Here is a 16,188-nt window from a genome sequence, read left to right on the forward strand (position 1 = left end):
ATCGGAAAGCGTTATAAACATATCAAAAAACAAAAAATTAAAAATACAATTTAAATGAAAAATTATGTCTTAAATATAATTCACAATTAAAACAACAATACAAATTTAAAATACACAAACGATATGTTAAACATTGCACATAAATAAAGTCACATTACTCCTCGACATCACGCACAACCTCGTTTTCCCTTTTACACAACGATCAGTATTCGCTCGAAAAACATTAAAGAATTCCACAAACTCGGTGTCCTTGTGCTCATTTATCTATTTTCACTTAAAGAAAATCAGACAATTGCTCAAACTCGGCATTGCGCACCACGTTGGCTTTGCCCATGTGCACATCGATCTATTTTCACTTAAAAAAACATTCCAGAGTTGCACAAACTCGGCATTGCGCACCACATTGGATTTGCCCATGTGCACATCGACCTATTTTCACTTAAAAAAAATCCCAGAATTGCACAAACTCGGCATCGCGCACCACATTGGCTTTGCCCATGTGCACATCGACCTATTTTCACTTAAAAAAACATCCCAGAATTGCACAAACTCGGCATCGCGCACAAACTCGGCATTGCGCACCACATTGGCTTTTCCCATGTGCACATCGATCTATTTTCACTTAAAAAAACATCCCAGAGTTACACAAACTCGGCATTGCGCACCACATTGGCTTTTCCCATGTGCACGTCGATCTATTTTCACTTAAAAAAACATCCCAGAGTTGCACAAACTCGGCATTGCGCACCACACTGGATTTGCCCATGTGCACATCGACCTATTTTCACTTAAAAAAACATCCCAGAATTGCACAAACTCGGCATCGCGCACCACATTGGCTTTACCCATGTGCACATCCATCTATTTTCACTTAAAAAAACATCCCAGAATTGCACAAACTCGGCATTGCGCACCACATTGGCTTTTCCCATGTGCACATCGATCTATTTTCACTTAAAAAAACATCCCAGAGTTGCACAAACTCGGCATTGCGCACCACATTGGCTTTTCCCATGTGCACATCGATCTATTTTCACTTAAAAAAACATCCCAGAGTTGCACAAACTCGGCATTGCGCACCACATTGGATTTGCCCATGTGCACATCGACCTATTTTCACTTTAAAAAAATCCCAGAATTGCACAAACTCGGCATCGCGCACCACATTGGCTTTGCCCATGTGCACATCGATCTATTTCACTTAAAAAAAATCCCAGAATTGCACAAACTCGGCATTGCGCACCACATTGGCTTTTCCCATGTTCACATCGACCTATTTTCACTTAAAAAACATCCCAGAATTGCACAAACTCGGCATTGCGCACCACATTGGCTTTGCCCATGTGCACATCGATCTATTTTCACTTAAAAAAACATCCCAGAGTTGCACAAACTCTGCCTTGCGCACCACATGGCTTTGCCCATGTGCACATCGATCTATTTTCACTTAAAAAAACATCCCACAATTGCACAAACTCGGCATAGCGCACCACATTGGCTTTGCCCATGTGCACATCAACCTATTTTCACTTAAAAAAATATCCCAGAATTGCACAAACTCGGCATTGCGCACCACATTTCTGGATCTTTAAAACTCAAGCTATGATTGACTTTCAGGTGCGCATACCCTTCGAACTCGAGACAGTCGTACGCTTTCCAACAATCGGATATAATAATCGATCCTGGTAGAACATTCTCTTTAATGATTTCCAGCAATGTTTCGGCACCTCTGTTTTCAACAACTCTAAAGACGCATTTATCTGTTCCTCTCTCAACCAAACCAAAAACCCATTTTCCTTCGACTCTTTTCCCTCTATGATACTTTTGCTTGCCAAACTTGCTTTCGTCGATTTCGACAATGACACCTTCCCCACCCAACTTAACATTCTCCTTCAAACATAACTCCATGCATACTTCTCTACAAAAACTTTTCCAATCTGTCACCGTATTTTTAGCAATACGTAATTCCGTTCGTATAAAATCATTCCCGCACTTACCCAACCACATATAGGTAACTCGCAAAACATCACACATGCTCAATTTACTCTTCGCAAACCAGGAGTTCTTTCGAATTGATCTTGAAATTCGATGCCTACATTCGCCTCCAGTAACTCTGCACATCCACTCAAAACCGCCTATACGGTTTTTTCGCTCTACTAGTTTCATATTTGTTCCACAAATCGGGCACTTATACGATATTGCAATCAAACCTTTCTCCATACACCACTCAATAACACATTTTTTATCTCTTCGCTCCAACTGATAAAAGAAATCCAGATTCAAATACTCATCCATTCTGCAGTAAGCACCGAATTAAACACACTCATGAATAATCAAAACATTCTTTAAGCAAAAGAATTCTTTTCTGTATTTTCAGAAGTTACGGTTATAATTTTTAATTCATGCATTCAATATTTTCAATCGTTTGCTAATGATCGTTTTCAATCGTTTGGTATCTTAATAATACATTTGTGAGAGATAATTCGTTGCGCTAAATGCTAACAATACCACACAACACACAAAAGTAGATTTACAATTTAAAAAATCTCGCACAGAACATTATAAACCTACTATTTCAACTCAGTTTAAATATAATATAAGTTTTCTTTAAATACGAAGCTATAGCATACTTATAAGAGGCGTAACCAATATTACGTCATAAAAAGGCGTGTCCAAGCATAAGAGAAGTAAACACAGCATCGACTGATGCAGCCTATTCTGCGATTTAGCCCCAGTATTGAAAGAAACAATCAATCTGATAAGAAAAAGCTACGACTTGTTTTGAAAATGAGGCGTAAAAGGTTACCAGCGAGAATATTCCGTTTGGCATCGGTTGTACCATTATTGGCGACTTTATCGCTTGCGCCGGCAAAACGGAAAAGTACCGTAATTTATTGATTTATCGGCTATCTATTTTTAACCTTTCACTGATACGGTGCAGGTCTACGGACCCACGCATCATAAACCTTTTTCTTTTTGACTTGAAAAAACGCATCTGATACTTCTTCAGTAACAGTATTATTAACTTAAAATTACGTATCACCCTTTCAAAAACTGGTTATGTATCTGAAACGTATTCGTTGAAAGCGCAATTTTATTTACAAGTTTGTTGGAACCAACAGCTCTAGTTATACTTAAATGTTTCAACTATACCAGCTTAAAACCTAATATTAACTAATTAAGTTTTCTTTCAAAAAGTATCGCTTTTCCTTCAGTATTTGATTTGAAAAATTTTATAAATTAAGATTAGGCTTGTCTGGAGGTTTTACAAATGGGGATGACTGCAAAACCGCAGGTTCAGTTCTCGATAAACGGATTGTCTGCATGTACTTTTCAAGGTTTTCCCTATAACTTTAAGGTGAATCCGAGTCGGTTTCCACTAAATCTTCCAGAAGGTGACTACTGTAAGGCAGACAGCTTTCGCATGCATCCAGCTGTCTGTTTTTCAGCTGTCTCAATGTTCAAAGCTTACAAATGCTATTAAGTGAGAACTTTCAACGCCAACTTATATCAATATCCAAGGAATATTTTTCAATACCTAAAAATGATTTCTAAATGTCTTGTTCCTTGAGTAGACTTTGATGTAATTGATCTGAATACATTGTAGTAAAATTCGTTTAATTCCAAACATACAAAATATGGTAGAAATAGCGCCATTTTTGGATGAGTCGTTAATCTATACAAAATTTTGTTTATTATAGGATCAAAATTCTAGATTTCTTAACGAAAATCGTAAGCATTTATATTAATGAAGCGCCTCGTGCACTTTAGGTGAAATGTTCAGAATGCTGCCCATCTTATGCAGCCAACCTTATGGCCTTTAATGGCCTTACTTTTGCTGGGCTTTGTATTTATTCCGTATGTTGAATGATTTAAAAAATTATGTAACATAATATCTACTTTTTCGTAGAAAATGCATTTCTGAATTTTTAAAGGGTCTCGCCTAAACTGTGAAGATGAAATCTGTTATTAACATACATAACTATATATCACTGTACTGGAATATAATTCATTATTAAAATATTTCTGAAATGTATTTTATCTACTGAAAGTTCACGTGCATGGAAACTTTGTGATAATGAAAGCTGATGGGAGCAATGAAGAGATAAAATAAGAAATGATTAAATTGGAGATGCATTTAATGTATGGATTCAGAATCTGCATACTAGTACGAAGCATAGCTCCTTCTGGCAGGAAGACATAGGGATTGCCATGGACTCGTATATAACTGTCCAGTATTGTTTTGCTGTGATTTTACGAATGCTGTAATTTACCACAGATATTTTTACTGCTCAGCAAATTCACGCCATTAGATAGCTATGACCAGCATCTAGATATGTCATATGTATACGGAGATCTGACAAGCCATTCAAGGGCTGTTGCCATTACACGGATATTTGCCAAGTGCAGACGATCTTTATAGAGTTGAAAGATAGTGCCGGCACACACAAGCATCCTCTGGGCTGTTAAACTGCCATCGACGAATCGTTGTTCTGTTAAAAAGCTGTTGTGAAAGTTTGTGTCATATACAATGCCTTATCAGCATAAATATGTTACGCACTGCAACAAACGGTTTTGAGTGAATTGCATTGGCTAAGCTATATTAACGTGTGAATTCTCAGGTCAATTGGAATAAATCGAAAACTGAAAGTTTAAATTAGTTTTATGGAAAGACAATGTGCAGTAATTTACTAAATCTTAGATACGAGTATGGTGATTTTGAATACTTTTATAAAAACCTCTTCATATTAAAAAACGTTCAGATGTAAAATTTTGCAGAGCCACGAGTAAACCTTTCAAGCAACGCTATTGATTAGTTGGTAACTCTACTGTTGGCTTCTGATTAGTATTAATTGCTTTTAGTGACTTCATAAATTAGCGTATCCTGCTTATCTGATTATTTACAAATGTCTGGCTTTGGCGCTAACCTTTAAATGTTTTGCTTCCGAATACTTTTTAGTCACAGAATTTAAACTATGAAGTGCAGACGGAGCATACGGTTAAATGCTCTTTGTCCATGGAATGTCTAGAGTTGCAAAGAGAATACACTAAAGAATTAGCTTTAAGGCAATCATATCAAGTCAGAAAATGTAATAATGCCACAGCTGTACATCGAAAAGAATCTGCGATGTGTCCAGGAGACATTGCAAAGCCATTCCCCTAGTTTTGACGCACAAATATCTTGTTAAATTCATGAACAAATATCTTGATGAATCTTGTTATTCGCACAAATATCTTGATGAATCTTGTTAAGTTCATCTCCTAGCAGAATGAAAGTTTGTTACATTTCTGAATTTGTACAGGATAGTCGTTTGCCAGGAGATCTCATTTCTCTCTACTCCATAATGAGCTGGCACTATTGAACACATATGCGACAGTAAGAGAATTTAGAAGATGTCGCCATATAGAAATATATTTCGAACTTTTTGCTGCAACAATCTGAAGAACAGATATAAAACCCGGCAGATGGTAACTATGGAACAGGTTTTTATGAAAAGTAAAGATGATTAAATCCGTATGAATCGTTTCCAGCGTTGTGGAATTCTGGGAACTTTTTTACACTCGTTTTATATTTGAATACACTTTAAAGATTCGCAAGAAAAAGTTTTCAGTCTAATTGATCGGAGTCCAGGGCCAAATATATTTTTCTGATAACTTTTAAGACAAGGTTCACTTTAACATTGTTGAAATCTAGGCTTTTTAATTTAGTTTGGTTCACGCCAAATCATGCGAAGGCTATCTGCCTAATGAGACGATACGTACTTGGAGGACTTTCTATGAAAAACTGGCTCGTATCAACGTCACGTATGGAGAAAACCACGAAAATGCTCATGCAGCCAGCCCTTTCGCCTGGAATCGGAACTACCAGTGTTCAGCGACTTTACTCTCGGCCGCTGGTTGGCGAAATCTAGGGGACCATCATCTGATTAAAGAGCCATACTCTCCAGCAATACCAAGATTTTTTAAATATATTAGTTGGCTTGGTTGAACACCAACTGAATCTTTTTAAAGTTTTTGGGATCTTAGTTTCTGTAGTAATTACTATGGGAAAGTCTCAAATTTTGTAGCAAAATTGCAGTTTTTTTCGAATTTCGTGTTTAAAGTCTTGCGCTTTAAAATTAATTAGTTAAAAATCGGAGTCTTCAAATTCATAGAAATAATATGTATGTTAATATTGTTGCACAACATTGCGTATAATCAATCTAGATCTAACTGTAGTTTAAAATTGTTATTCAAATTTTCTTAAAATTCGTTCATTTTAACCATTCCATGAATTGGAACGAAACAGTTGTTTACTGTTTCTTACTCTTTTGTTACGTTGTTGATTGTTTTCTCAATTACGATATTTTATTTCGTTTAAAAAAGTTTTCCTAAAGCGTTTCGGAACAAATGCGCATCAACAACGAAAGCTGAAGCGTCGCGATTTGTTGAATGAAGTTTGCTTCGTGCGTTCTGTGTTCGAAGTTTTTTTTTTTTTTTTTTTTTCCTTACGGTGATGCGTGGGTATTGAATGCTGTGAGTAGAGTTTTCCGGGAATTACGTGGTATTGTGACGCTAGAGCCATTCTTAAACAAATGCTTGTGTTCTGTGCGTATTGGGAATTGTTTGCGTTCGTATTTTTAGTCGCGCCTTTTGCTGTTTTTTTTTTTTTTTTTTTTGTAAGGTAGTTAAAGCAGTTTTCCCAATCGGCACCGCGGTTTTACTATGGAATCTATTTCAAACGAAAGCACAGGTAGTCGAAATTTATTTAATCGAAACTACGCCTGTTCTGGATCAAATCGGTGACAGATAAGAATCTAATTAATAAACACCAAGCACCACTATTATAACGTGACGGTCTATTGCCTATTTTAACGTGACGGCCCTATTTTAATTTTTTAACCAGAATAAAAAGTTTTTTAAGAAATTTTTTTAACTAAATTTTATTTACTAAATTTATCGAAACATCCATTAGCAGTAATATTAATGATTCAAAGGAAAAAATGCCTATTTATATTTATCCCCTTGACAAGCAGTGATAGCGCCGTGAAACCACAAATTTTCGAATTTTTTCCCTCATCTTTCCGAAATTGAGTGAAAATCTATTGATTACTTATCTTTTAACCTCGAACACGAAATGACTAGAACCATACATTTTTGAGGTCTTAGTACTTCAAATCGGAGGCCTTTTAAAATTAATTTTCAATGAGGCAAAATAACTTCCTTTTATATAAACTCTTTAAATTTCAAAAGTTATTCATCGCACATCATCATTTTTATCATAAACAATAAAAATATAGCAATAATTAAGGTACATAATGAACAACCTCTGCGTATTTATGTCATTTGCTTTGTGGTTTTAGGGTGCGACCACTGAACAACCCCTAGATCTTTGTGAGCATCACATTGCTCAAGTGTCTAGTGGTTCAATGGTTGCGCCCTGAAACCACTGGTCTTTACAATGTTGTTTGCTGTTCTCAAAGAGGAGTGTTTATTTTTACCCGGTTATGAGAGGGATTGAAAGCACAGTTATTTTATTACTAAACAATACGTGCACCTGCCCAGTGGTTTTATAAATTATTTTGTGTGATTTAAATATAATGTAAATATATTTTCCTATAATTAAAAAAAATTGCGTAACCGTTTTATTTAAATTTAAAATATTTTATAAACATCTTCTTTTACTGCTAAGATTTAAAATGCCTCTCGAAAGGCTAGAAATAGCTGATGCATTAGCTTTACTTGAACTACATTCAGACCCAGAATCGGTGGTCCATGAGGATGAAAGTTATGGAAAGGGAAACACTCCCTTACTACCTTCCCTCCTGCTTATGAAAATTTAGAAAATGAAACTGATAATCGGTCAGAAAATGATATAAATTTCCAGAATCGCACAGGTAATATGTAAAACATGGAATGCAGTTAAATCAATTCCTGAATTTTCTGAGGATTATGGCCCAACTGAAAAAATTACCTCTATAGAAGAACCAAAACCTATGGAAGATATATTTGTCTTTTTTATTAGTTCATTCTTAGAAAAATTAATTTTTGAAACCATTTTATATGCAACTCAAAAAAGTAAGCCATTTTCACCTATATCTCTTCGAGATATAATTATTTTTTCAGGAAAAACATACTATCGAGATTTCTTGTCGACTAACGAAATATTGAAGGAATCTTGTGTGGGGAAGCAAATGGCAGTAAAAGTTCATGGATTTTAGGCATTTTGCACTTGAATGATAACAGCCTAATGCCAAAAAAGAGGACAAAACGTTTGACAAACTGTATAAAATTCGGCCTCTATTGACTCATTTGTCGGAAAAATTCGATAATCTGTTTAGACCCGAAAAAATCATTCGATTGACAAAGCCATGATTCGTTTCAAATGTAAGAATTTCACCAAAACAATATTTGTCTAAAAAAAATCCGATCAAACACGGTATTAACTGTGAATGCGATGCAATGAAGGCGGCTAAGCTTGTAAATTTGAAATTTATACTAGTAAAACCCAGAAGTCGAAAAGTAAATCTCAGTGAAAGAGGGGTAAAAATACTAAATGAACTGTTGTTTGGTAAAAATCATGGGGTGTACATGGATAATTTTTTTTGTATCTTATGAACTTAAAAAAAAAAAAAAACCTTTCGAAAACACTCATGGAAGATAAGAAATTAAAACTGGGTGACTTTGACTGGGCAGTAAGTGATGACAAAAGATGTGTTACTATTTTATCTAGCGTAGTCGAACCCATCATACCATCCACTGTAGAAAGAAAAGGAAAAAAAACTGGACAAAAAAGTTCAAATTCAATGTCCAAAGGCAATTATGAATTATAATAAAAATATGGGTTATGTGGGACTACTTTGACCAATAAAAAATTTATATGAAATTGACAAAAAGTATAAATGGTGGCATTGAATTTATTTTCATTTTGTTGATTTCACCATTAGAAATTCGTTCCTTACATATCGAATGCTTCCAGAAAGTGATCCCAATTTAAAAATACTGTTGATTGTATCCATTTCAAACGATGAATAATACAAAAGGAAAATAAAGGATCCGTACAAAAGCGAAAAAGACCAAGCCTCCCTATTTCGCTTATTACGTGCTCCGCCCTTGGGCACTACACGGAAAGGGAGGGATGTCCCGTGGAGATATTTTTAAGGGAAACTGGCTCGTATCCACGTTACACATGGGGAAAACCACGAAAACGCCCATGCAGCCAGCCCGTTCGCCGGGACTCGAACCCCTGAGCGAACTACCAGTGTTCAGCGGCTTTTACCGCTCGGCCACTGGTGGACCAAGCCTCCCTATTAATATAAAAAAACTACAAACTTCACGTGCCAGACGAAAAGAAACTAAAGAACGTGAAACACACGCCAAATGCAAATCCCCGCGGTGTACATTTTGTAGCTCAAGGGAGAAACTTCACAGAAAAAGATATACGTGCGAAACGTGCAGTTTCGCACGTATATCTTTTTATTATTTTCTTTATTTTGTTTATGAAAGATGGAACATGATTTGAACAATTTCACAGAAAGTAGCTTTGTTATCTGACATTATTAAAAAAAATCACCGAGGTTTTTTTATCCTCATTATGTACGTTCCCATGTTTTCACTGCTATAAAAAAATTATGTATTAAGTCCTAGGTGCGCGCTGGTTTTACAGTGCAATCACCACCGTCACCATCCGCAGATAATGGATCCTATTTGTCTCTGGGATCATAGTATTTGACTTCTAGAGTTTTTTTAATTAAAACATTATAAAATTAATATTGCGTGTGTCAAAGGCGTTTCCTGTCTGAAATACAGAGGTTGGTCATCTGCAGGAAATTTCTGTTGCTTACATTTAATAAAAGATATTGATAGCTAAATATTAAATTTTTAGATTTGACATTTATTTCAAGTAATTCTAATGAGTATTAATCTAGCATTAACTATTAAATAAATTTTAACTAAAAAAAAAAACCTGTAACAGCTTTCCAAGCGATACAAATCTTGAGAATAAATAGTGACAACATGTTATCTTTTAATTTTTCCTTGATGCATATAAAATACATATATATAAAAGGTAATGAAATATGCAAATACATGTTTTTCTGTGTATGCATATTTGCATGTAAATAGTTATAAGCTTCTTTATTTCTAAATCTACAACTTCATTTTTTCATCTACAACTTCATTGCATTTCAATTTTGATAACTTTAGTGGCCTCGAAGAAAAATTTCTAGAAAACATCACAAATTATAGATGCTCGTTGGGCGAAACAGATCGTTTTTTCTTATAAATTTTCAACTACAGAAAAGACATCAAAAAAGCGATTATTCTTATTGCAAAAACTCATAGCTGATAATTTTTTGACAGATGCGAAAAAAAAAAGTCCATCAAATCCGCATCTAATCTTAGAATAAGACTTATATCAGTGTAAATTAATTAGCTCTTTGTAAATTTTGAGCATTATTTCATTTTTAATGGCTCTGAAAATGTAAAATCAGGCCAAAAATCATTAATCTTTAATCTTTTTTCAAATTCTTGCCATAATAATGCTAATTAAATTAGAAAAAAATTGATTTATAGGCCGCAGTCTATTAGGGGCCGCTATTTTGAAACCACTGTATTGAGCGATTATAATCCAAGACTGGATAAGACATAACTATTCGTTTACTTTCGAAGCCGTTAGACTTTCTGTAGATTTGTCAAATTGTTCTGCTTCTGCCAAGAATGATTTGACTTGAAATACCAGAAAATGTCAAGAGTTCAGAACAGGTGTAAACACTTCAGAATTCTAGGCACATGAATCTTTTTAGGGAGGGGGCCCACTAGTGGCAGAGCGGCAAAGTCTCTGAACACTGGTCGTTCGGTCCGAGGTTCGAATCCCGCGAACGGGCTGGCTGCATGGGCGTTTTCGTGGTTTTCCCCATGTGTAACGTGTATACGAGCCAGTTTCCCTTAGAAAGTCCTCTACGAAGGCATCCCTCCCCTTAGGCAGATAGCCCTAGTGTGCTTTGCCATAATTAAATAAACCAAACCAAACCTTTTTAAGGAGTTCTTTGAAAACTTTCCGTATTTTCACAAAGGAAAAACAAACTATATGTTTTAAGATGATTTGAGGCCGTTGACGATTGTACTCCTAGGTGATAGATAACCAGGCCCTGCATGGATTCATGACGAAAGTTTACGCACTGATAAAGGATAGCTTTCCAAATGATCTTTTTAGAACAGGGACATATTCTGTTAAAAGAAACCGAATCGCTCCAGTATTAATTACATAATGGATACAATTTTTAAAAGTCTTTGAATGAAAAATGTTAAAGCTCTTCCGAAAAAGTCCACTATCAAGCTTACCAGCGTCCCAGTGGTTAAGATCGCTGGACTCTGATTGTTCATCTGAGGTTCAAAGCACCCAGCACTCGTGCTGGATGCATGGATATTTGTGTAGTTTTTTCCAAGTGTGACACCAATTTCTTTTTAAAAAAATTCTCCACGAAAACATCTCCTTTAGGCAGATAACCATAGGGTCCTTCGTAATAATATAAATTCATTCTTTCACTTTCAATTACGCATTCTCTTTTATGGCTATATTCAAACTGGCGATGGATGTCAATTCAAATGACTTTATTCTTCTAATTGAATGAGAACTATTTTTACTATTGGATGTGGATCAATATTCGAAATTCCAGATACGCGGTAAAGAATGCCATGATAATTATCTTCAAAAATATGTTTTGAAATTAGCTGCAGTGCTCAGCCTCATTATTTGTGAATAAGCCACGTATGTCTACGAGTAAATGAACCAGTAGTAAACGTTTTTCTCCACAATCATAGCCCAGTCAAACAATTTACGCATGCGTAGCGTAGGCGCAGTTTTTGACTGCTGTTGTCGTTGGGTTGAAAGACGCGACGATCCATTCCTTGAACTGTAGCAATTTATGCGAGTGCCGCTGTCAGCAGAGGTTATCGTACCTTCAAAGAGCGTTCTGTAAACAATTGAAATTCGTAGAAAATTTGACTTATATCATGGTGCATAGTAAGTAAAATACTTTATTCTCCAAACTTCTGATAATTGTACAATATTTTGTTGATTAATTAAAAGCAGGCTATGTGATTGCTTTTGATTCAAATGCTGCTGCGTTCACAAACTGACTAAAATAAATCAAATTTCTGTTGATGCATTAGCCACTTTAACTGAAAAGCTTTAAAAAAAACAAAACGTGAACACTTAAGCATTGAAAAGAGATTTCTTTCGTGTATAAATAAATTTGTGCATAGAGTAAGCAAAATATTTCCCTATATTCTGTTAATTTTGTAATTTTAATTTTGTCATTTACTTTTTATTTATCATGCTATGAATAGTTAAACTTGGTATAATAAGATCTTGTCTGAAAAGCATTGGAATTTTTAAATTTTTCTGTTGAATATTAGTTATTTGAATTAATATTGAATGAGAAGGTGTGGAATCTAAATTGGCTTGTACTTGAGTTTCTTGGATGTTATGGCCAGATTTTAATAGAAATCTTGTAATTAACTGGTTTAAACCAAGGCAATTAATTACAATTTAAAAAATTATAAGTGCTGACTCCCTTTGTAAGGCTGTTGGGAAAGATAAATAAAAATAAAATAATTTATAATTAAATGTACATTGATTAAAAAATATTAATGACCAGTAGTGAATAAAATACCCAAACTCATCTTGTTTGAGGCTTGAACTAGATAAAATTTCTCAAACTGAGGTAGCAAAGGTAGGTTCTGAGAGTGTAAATAGTATTTTTCAGAATTTCGTAGAAATACAGGTATCCATCATAATTTCTCAAATATATTTTGTTTAAAAAAAAAAAAATGTTGGGATTAGGCATAAAAGTAATGAATAAAAAGTAAAATTGACGAATTTATATATTTCAGTAAAATAGAAACTGTATCAGTCAGTCGATGCCTTTCATTTCATTGATTTAATTTGTCCTATTTGCATGTTTAATCTTACTTTATCTAAGATTATCAAAAATGTCCTCCTAATTTTTCAAATAATTATAGCTCTGGTTTAAAGCTACTTCAGGGCTGAATTTGAATTTTTTTAATTTTGAGTGTTTTATGAATGTAATAAGCACTTTAAATTGAGTATCTCTGTAATTCAAAATTGTCATGTGTAATTTGTAATGAATATTATTTGAAGTTTTTAAATTTTATTTCATTATTAAAAATGTCTTCTGAGCATTATTTATTATTAAAAAAGTTTGTTGTAATTGTAATTAGAGGGTCCACTAGCGACTGAGTGGTTAAAGTCTCTAAACATTGGTAGTTTTGACCTGGGTTATATTCTAGGTCAATATCCTGATGTCATGGGAGTTTTTGTGATTTTCCTCATGTGACCTGTATACGAGAAAGTTTTTCTTGAAGTCCTTCTTGAAGACACCCTTCCCTGTAGGCAGATATCCCTAGTCTGCTTTGTCATAATCTTTAAACCAAACCTTAGAAATTTGGAAATGTTTTGTTGTGCATTATGATTTGAATCACAATTGAAATAACATTTATTATTAAACTATTTAAAATATTTGATTTTCTATTTGCATATTGAAATACATTAATTTTCATAGTTAATATATTATATGAATGAAATAATATTGAAAGCTAATGGGGGGAGGAAACATTTTAGTGTATTATAATTAAAATATAAAGTTTGGCATCTAATTTATAAATTAACTTTATTTTTTTTAATACTAAATGAAATCTATGCAAGGAAACTTGTCAAAGCGTGCTTATGTTCATAATCACGATTTTCAGAGACTTAATGTATTTTGTTACGGAATCTTTGATTATTCTTTGATTTGATTTTAATCCGATTCTTCGGATTTTGACATGTTGAAATATAAATTGTATGTTAAACTACAGATCTATATTAACTGAAATTATTATAACTTTTATTTATTTTTTATTAAAGTTAAATTTTCAGTTATTTGAAATTGCTTTTCTATTTTCTTCAGTTTTCACATAGAAGTCAAATACCTATATTATCTTGTTTGAAACAATATGTTTAAAACAGTTTTCTGTGTACATATATTTATATAGCTTTATTTCTTTTCTAGATTCCAAACTGAACATAATGCATTTTTCATACATGAATGAAAAGAGTGAGTCTCTCCAGCAGGTGGTAGACTGCTCAAGTGAAGAGAAAAAAGAGAATTTAGAATTTGAAAATGATAATCTGCAACATGATACTTCAGATATGTTAACACTTGAAGGTCTTAAAAGACAGTATTATTCCTGTTCTAAGTAAATATTTTTTCTTCTGCATATTCCTTTGACTTTTGAAATATAAATGTATATTAGACGCAAATACATTTTAATGAAATTTTATACATGTGTTTCATACTGTTTAAGGTTATTAATAATTGTGTAAAATCCTGAAGTGTCAACCAAAGAATGAGCTATTAAAATTAATGTTTAAATTGTGTACCATAATCTTTCCAGGTATCATTAATCTTGTGTTAGCTATAATCTTCAGAATATGTTTAACACATAAAGATATTGCTCCCATGCATTGCATCTTTGTTAAAAATGCTGTCAACTTTTAATTTTAAATGAATGTTTGAACATAGAGTATCTTGCATGTACAAAAAACTTTACTGAATTTATCTTTCCTCTAGCAGTATTAAATTTACTGTAAAGCATCTAGTTATTAAAAAGCATCTGATTATTACTAGCGATCTAAATTTCATTAAATGCATATTTTAAAATATCATAACTTTCATGTCATAGTCTGACTTTATTTTGACTTTGATTCATTCAAAATTATTAAATTATAAATAACAAAAATATTGATTTCATGTGTAATAGGAATAGCAACATTTCCAAACATCTTGCGAACTGAGTTGTAATATTTATCACTTTTATTGTAATTACAAACATGCTTGTTTACTACTGCCATGTAAAATGTCTTTCAAAATTGGAAAGATAATGCGGAAAAATTGCATATCAAATTTTGTAGGAAAAAAAAAAAAAAAAATTACTTGAATAGAATTGAGTCACCCACAAAATTTAAGACATATTTATTTCAAATTCCAGTTCCAGTGCTGTGCAGTAAAAGTTATAACCAATATATTGACAAATTCTTGATTTTTATTTCTTTTAAATTCTTGGGCTTGGAGATTTGTTGAGCAGATATTGGAACTGATGATTGCATATGTCTTGAGTCATGAATTAATAACACATTTTGAGTAAATACATAAACAAAATATTTTACAGTATAGTGGTGAAGTAAAGTACCTTGTAGTTAGATATGAGGTAGTGTCGCTCAAAAAATTAATATAAATAAAATAATAAAGTATTTATGTATATGGCTATTGTTATAATTCTAGATATGTTGTTAGATTTTAAATAATTTATTATAAATTTTTGTAATACAGTACAAAGTTTTTAATCCGGACTTCGTCGGGTCTTAGGCGATTCTGGATTAGGGATTTTTCGGGATTATAGATCATCAATTTAAATCTCGTAAGATGGCATGCAGAAATTATAAAATTAAAAATATGAAACCATAATTTATGAAATAAAGAACAATTATGATCTAAAGGGTATCAAAATTTACAAAAAAAAGCTTAATATTTGTTTACTTTATTAAACATTTCTTTCAATGCAAGTTGTTTAAGTTGCTTCGCTTTGTGTGCTAATACTTTCTCTTTAATTCTATAAACAGACATAATTTCTTGTTCAGTTACAAAGTTCCGCTGTTCAAGTCCTGTAATTGCTGTGCCGAGAATACTGACTTAACTCGTCAATCGAAATTTTTTTGTTTTCACTAACCTCTCTGTCACTTTCTTCATGCCTTTATCCATTTCTTGCAGTAATTCCACTTTTTGTTTGATGGACATAGAAACGTGCTTTTGCTTTGTAGATCCTTTTACAGCTCCAGAATCGGAAACTCTTTTTGACATAATCGAAAGTTCAAGCTTACTTTTTATAAAATTGCTCTAACAGTCTGCAAAAAATAATAAACCGGATCCAATTAGAAGATTAAGGAACAATGCAATCTGCAATATTAACTGAAATAGATAATTAGGTAATTTTAGCCAATTTAACCGTTCTTTATACATTAAACGTGCATGCGTAAAAGTATTCACAGAAAGTTTGTAGCTTTGAGGTCCGGATTATAGATCATTCCGGATTAAAGACTTTGTAATGTATATTATTTATCGAAATATTTGGGTTTTCATGTTAATA

At 33.3% G+C, this 16,188-nt stretch overlaps 1 protein-coding gene across 4 annotated transcripts in view; it reads left to right on the plus strand.

Moving 5' to 3' along the window:
* Pino (protein pinocchio) overlaps positions 1-16,188 on the plus strand; it is a 188,018-nt gene that overhangs the window by 161,928 nt on the left and 9,902 nt on the right. For 3 of the 4 annotated variants that reach the window (XM_085812771.1, XM_085812772.1, XM_085812774.1), the window contains exon 2: positions 14,055-14,241. In XM_085812771.1, coding sequence (XP_085668897.1) covers positions 14,055-14,241 — 187 coding nt within the window. Of the gene's footprint in view, positions 1-11,858; positions 12,005-14,054; positions 14,242-16,188 lie in introns of those variants that run through there. The other variant, XM_085812773.1, reaches the window with a different exon arrangement.

Source organism: Stegodyphus dumicola, chromosome 3, assembly GCF_044657685.1.
Source record: "Stegodyphus dumicola isolate Sdum_Otavi_A_Nest chromosome 3, ASM4465768v1".
Classification (NCBI taxonomy): Eukaryota; Metazoa; Arthropoda; class Arachnida; order Araneae; family Eresidae; genus Stegodyphus; species Stegodyphus dumicola.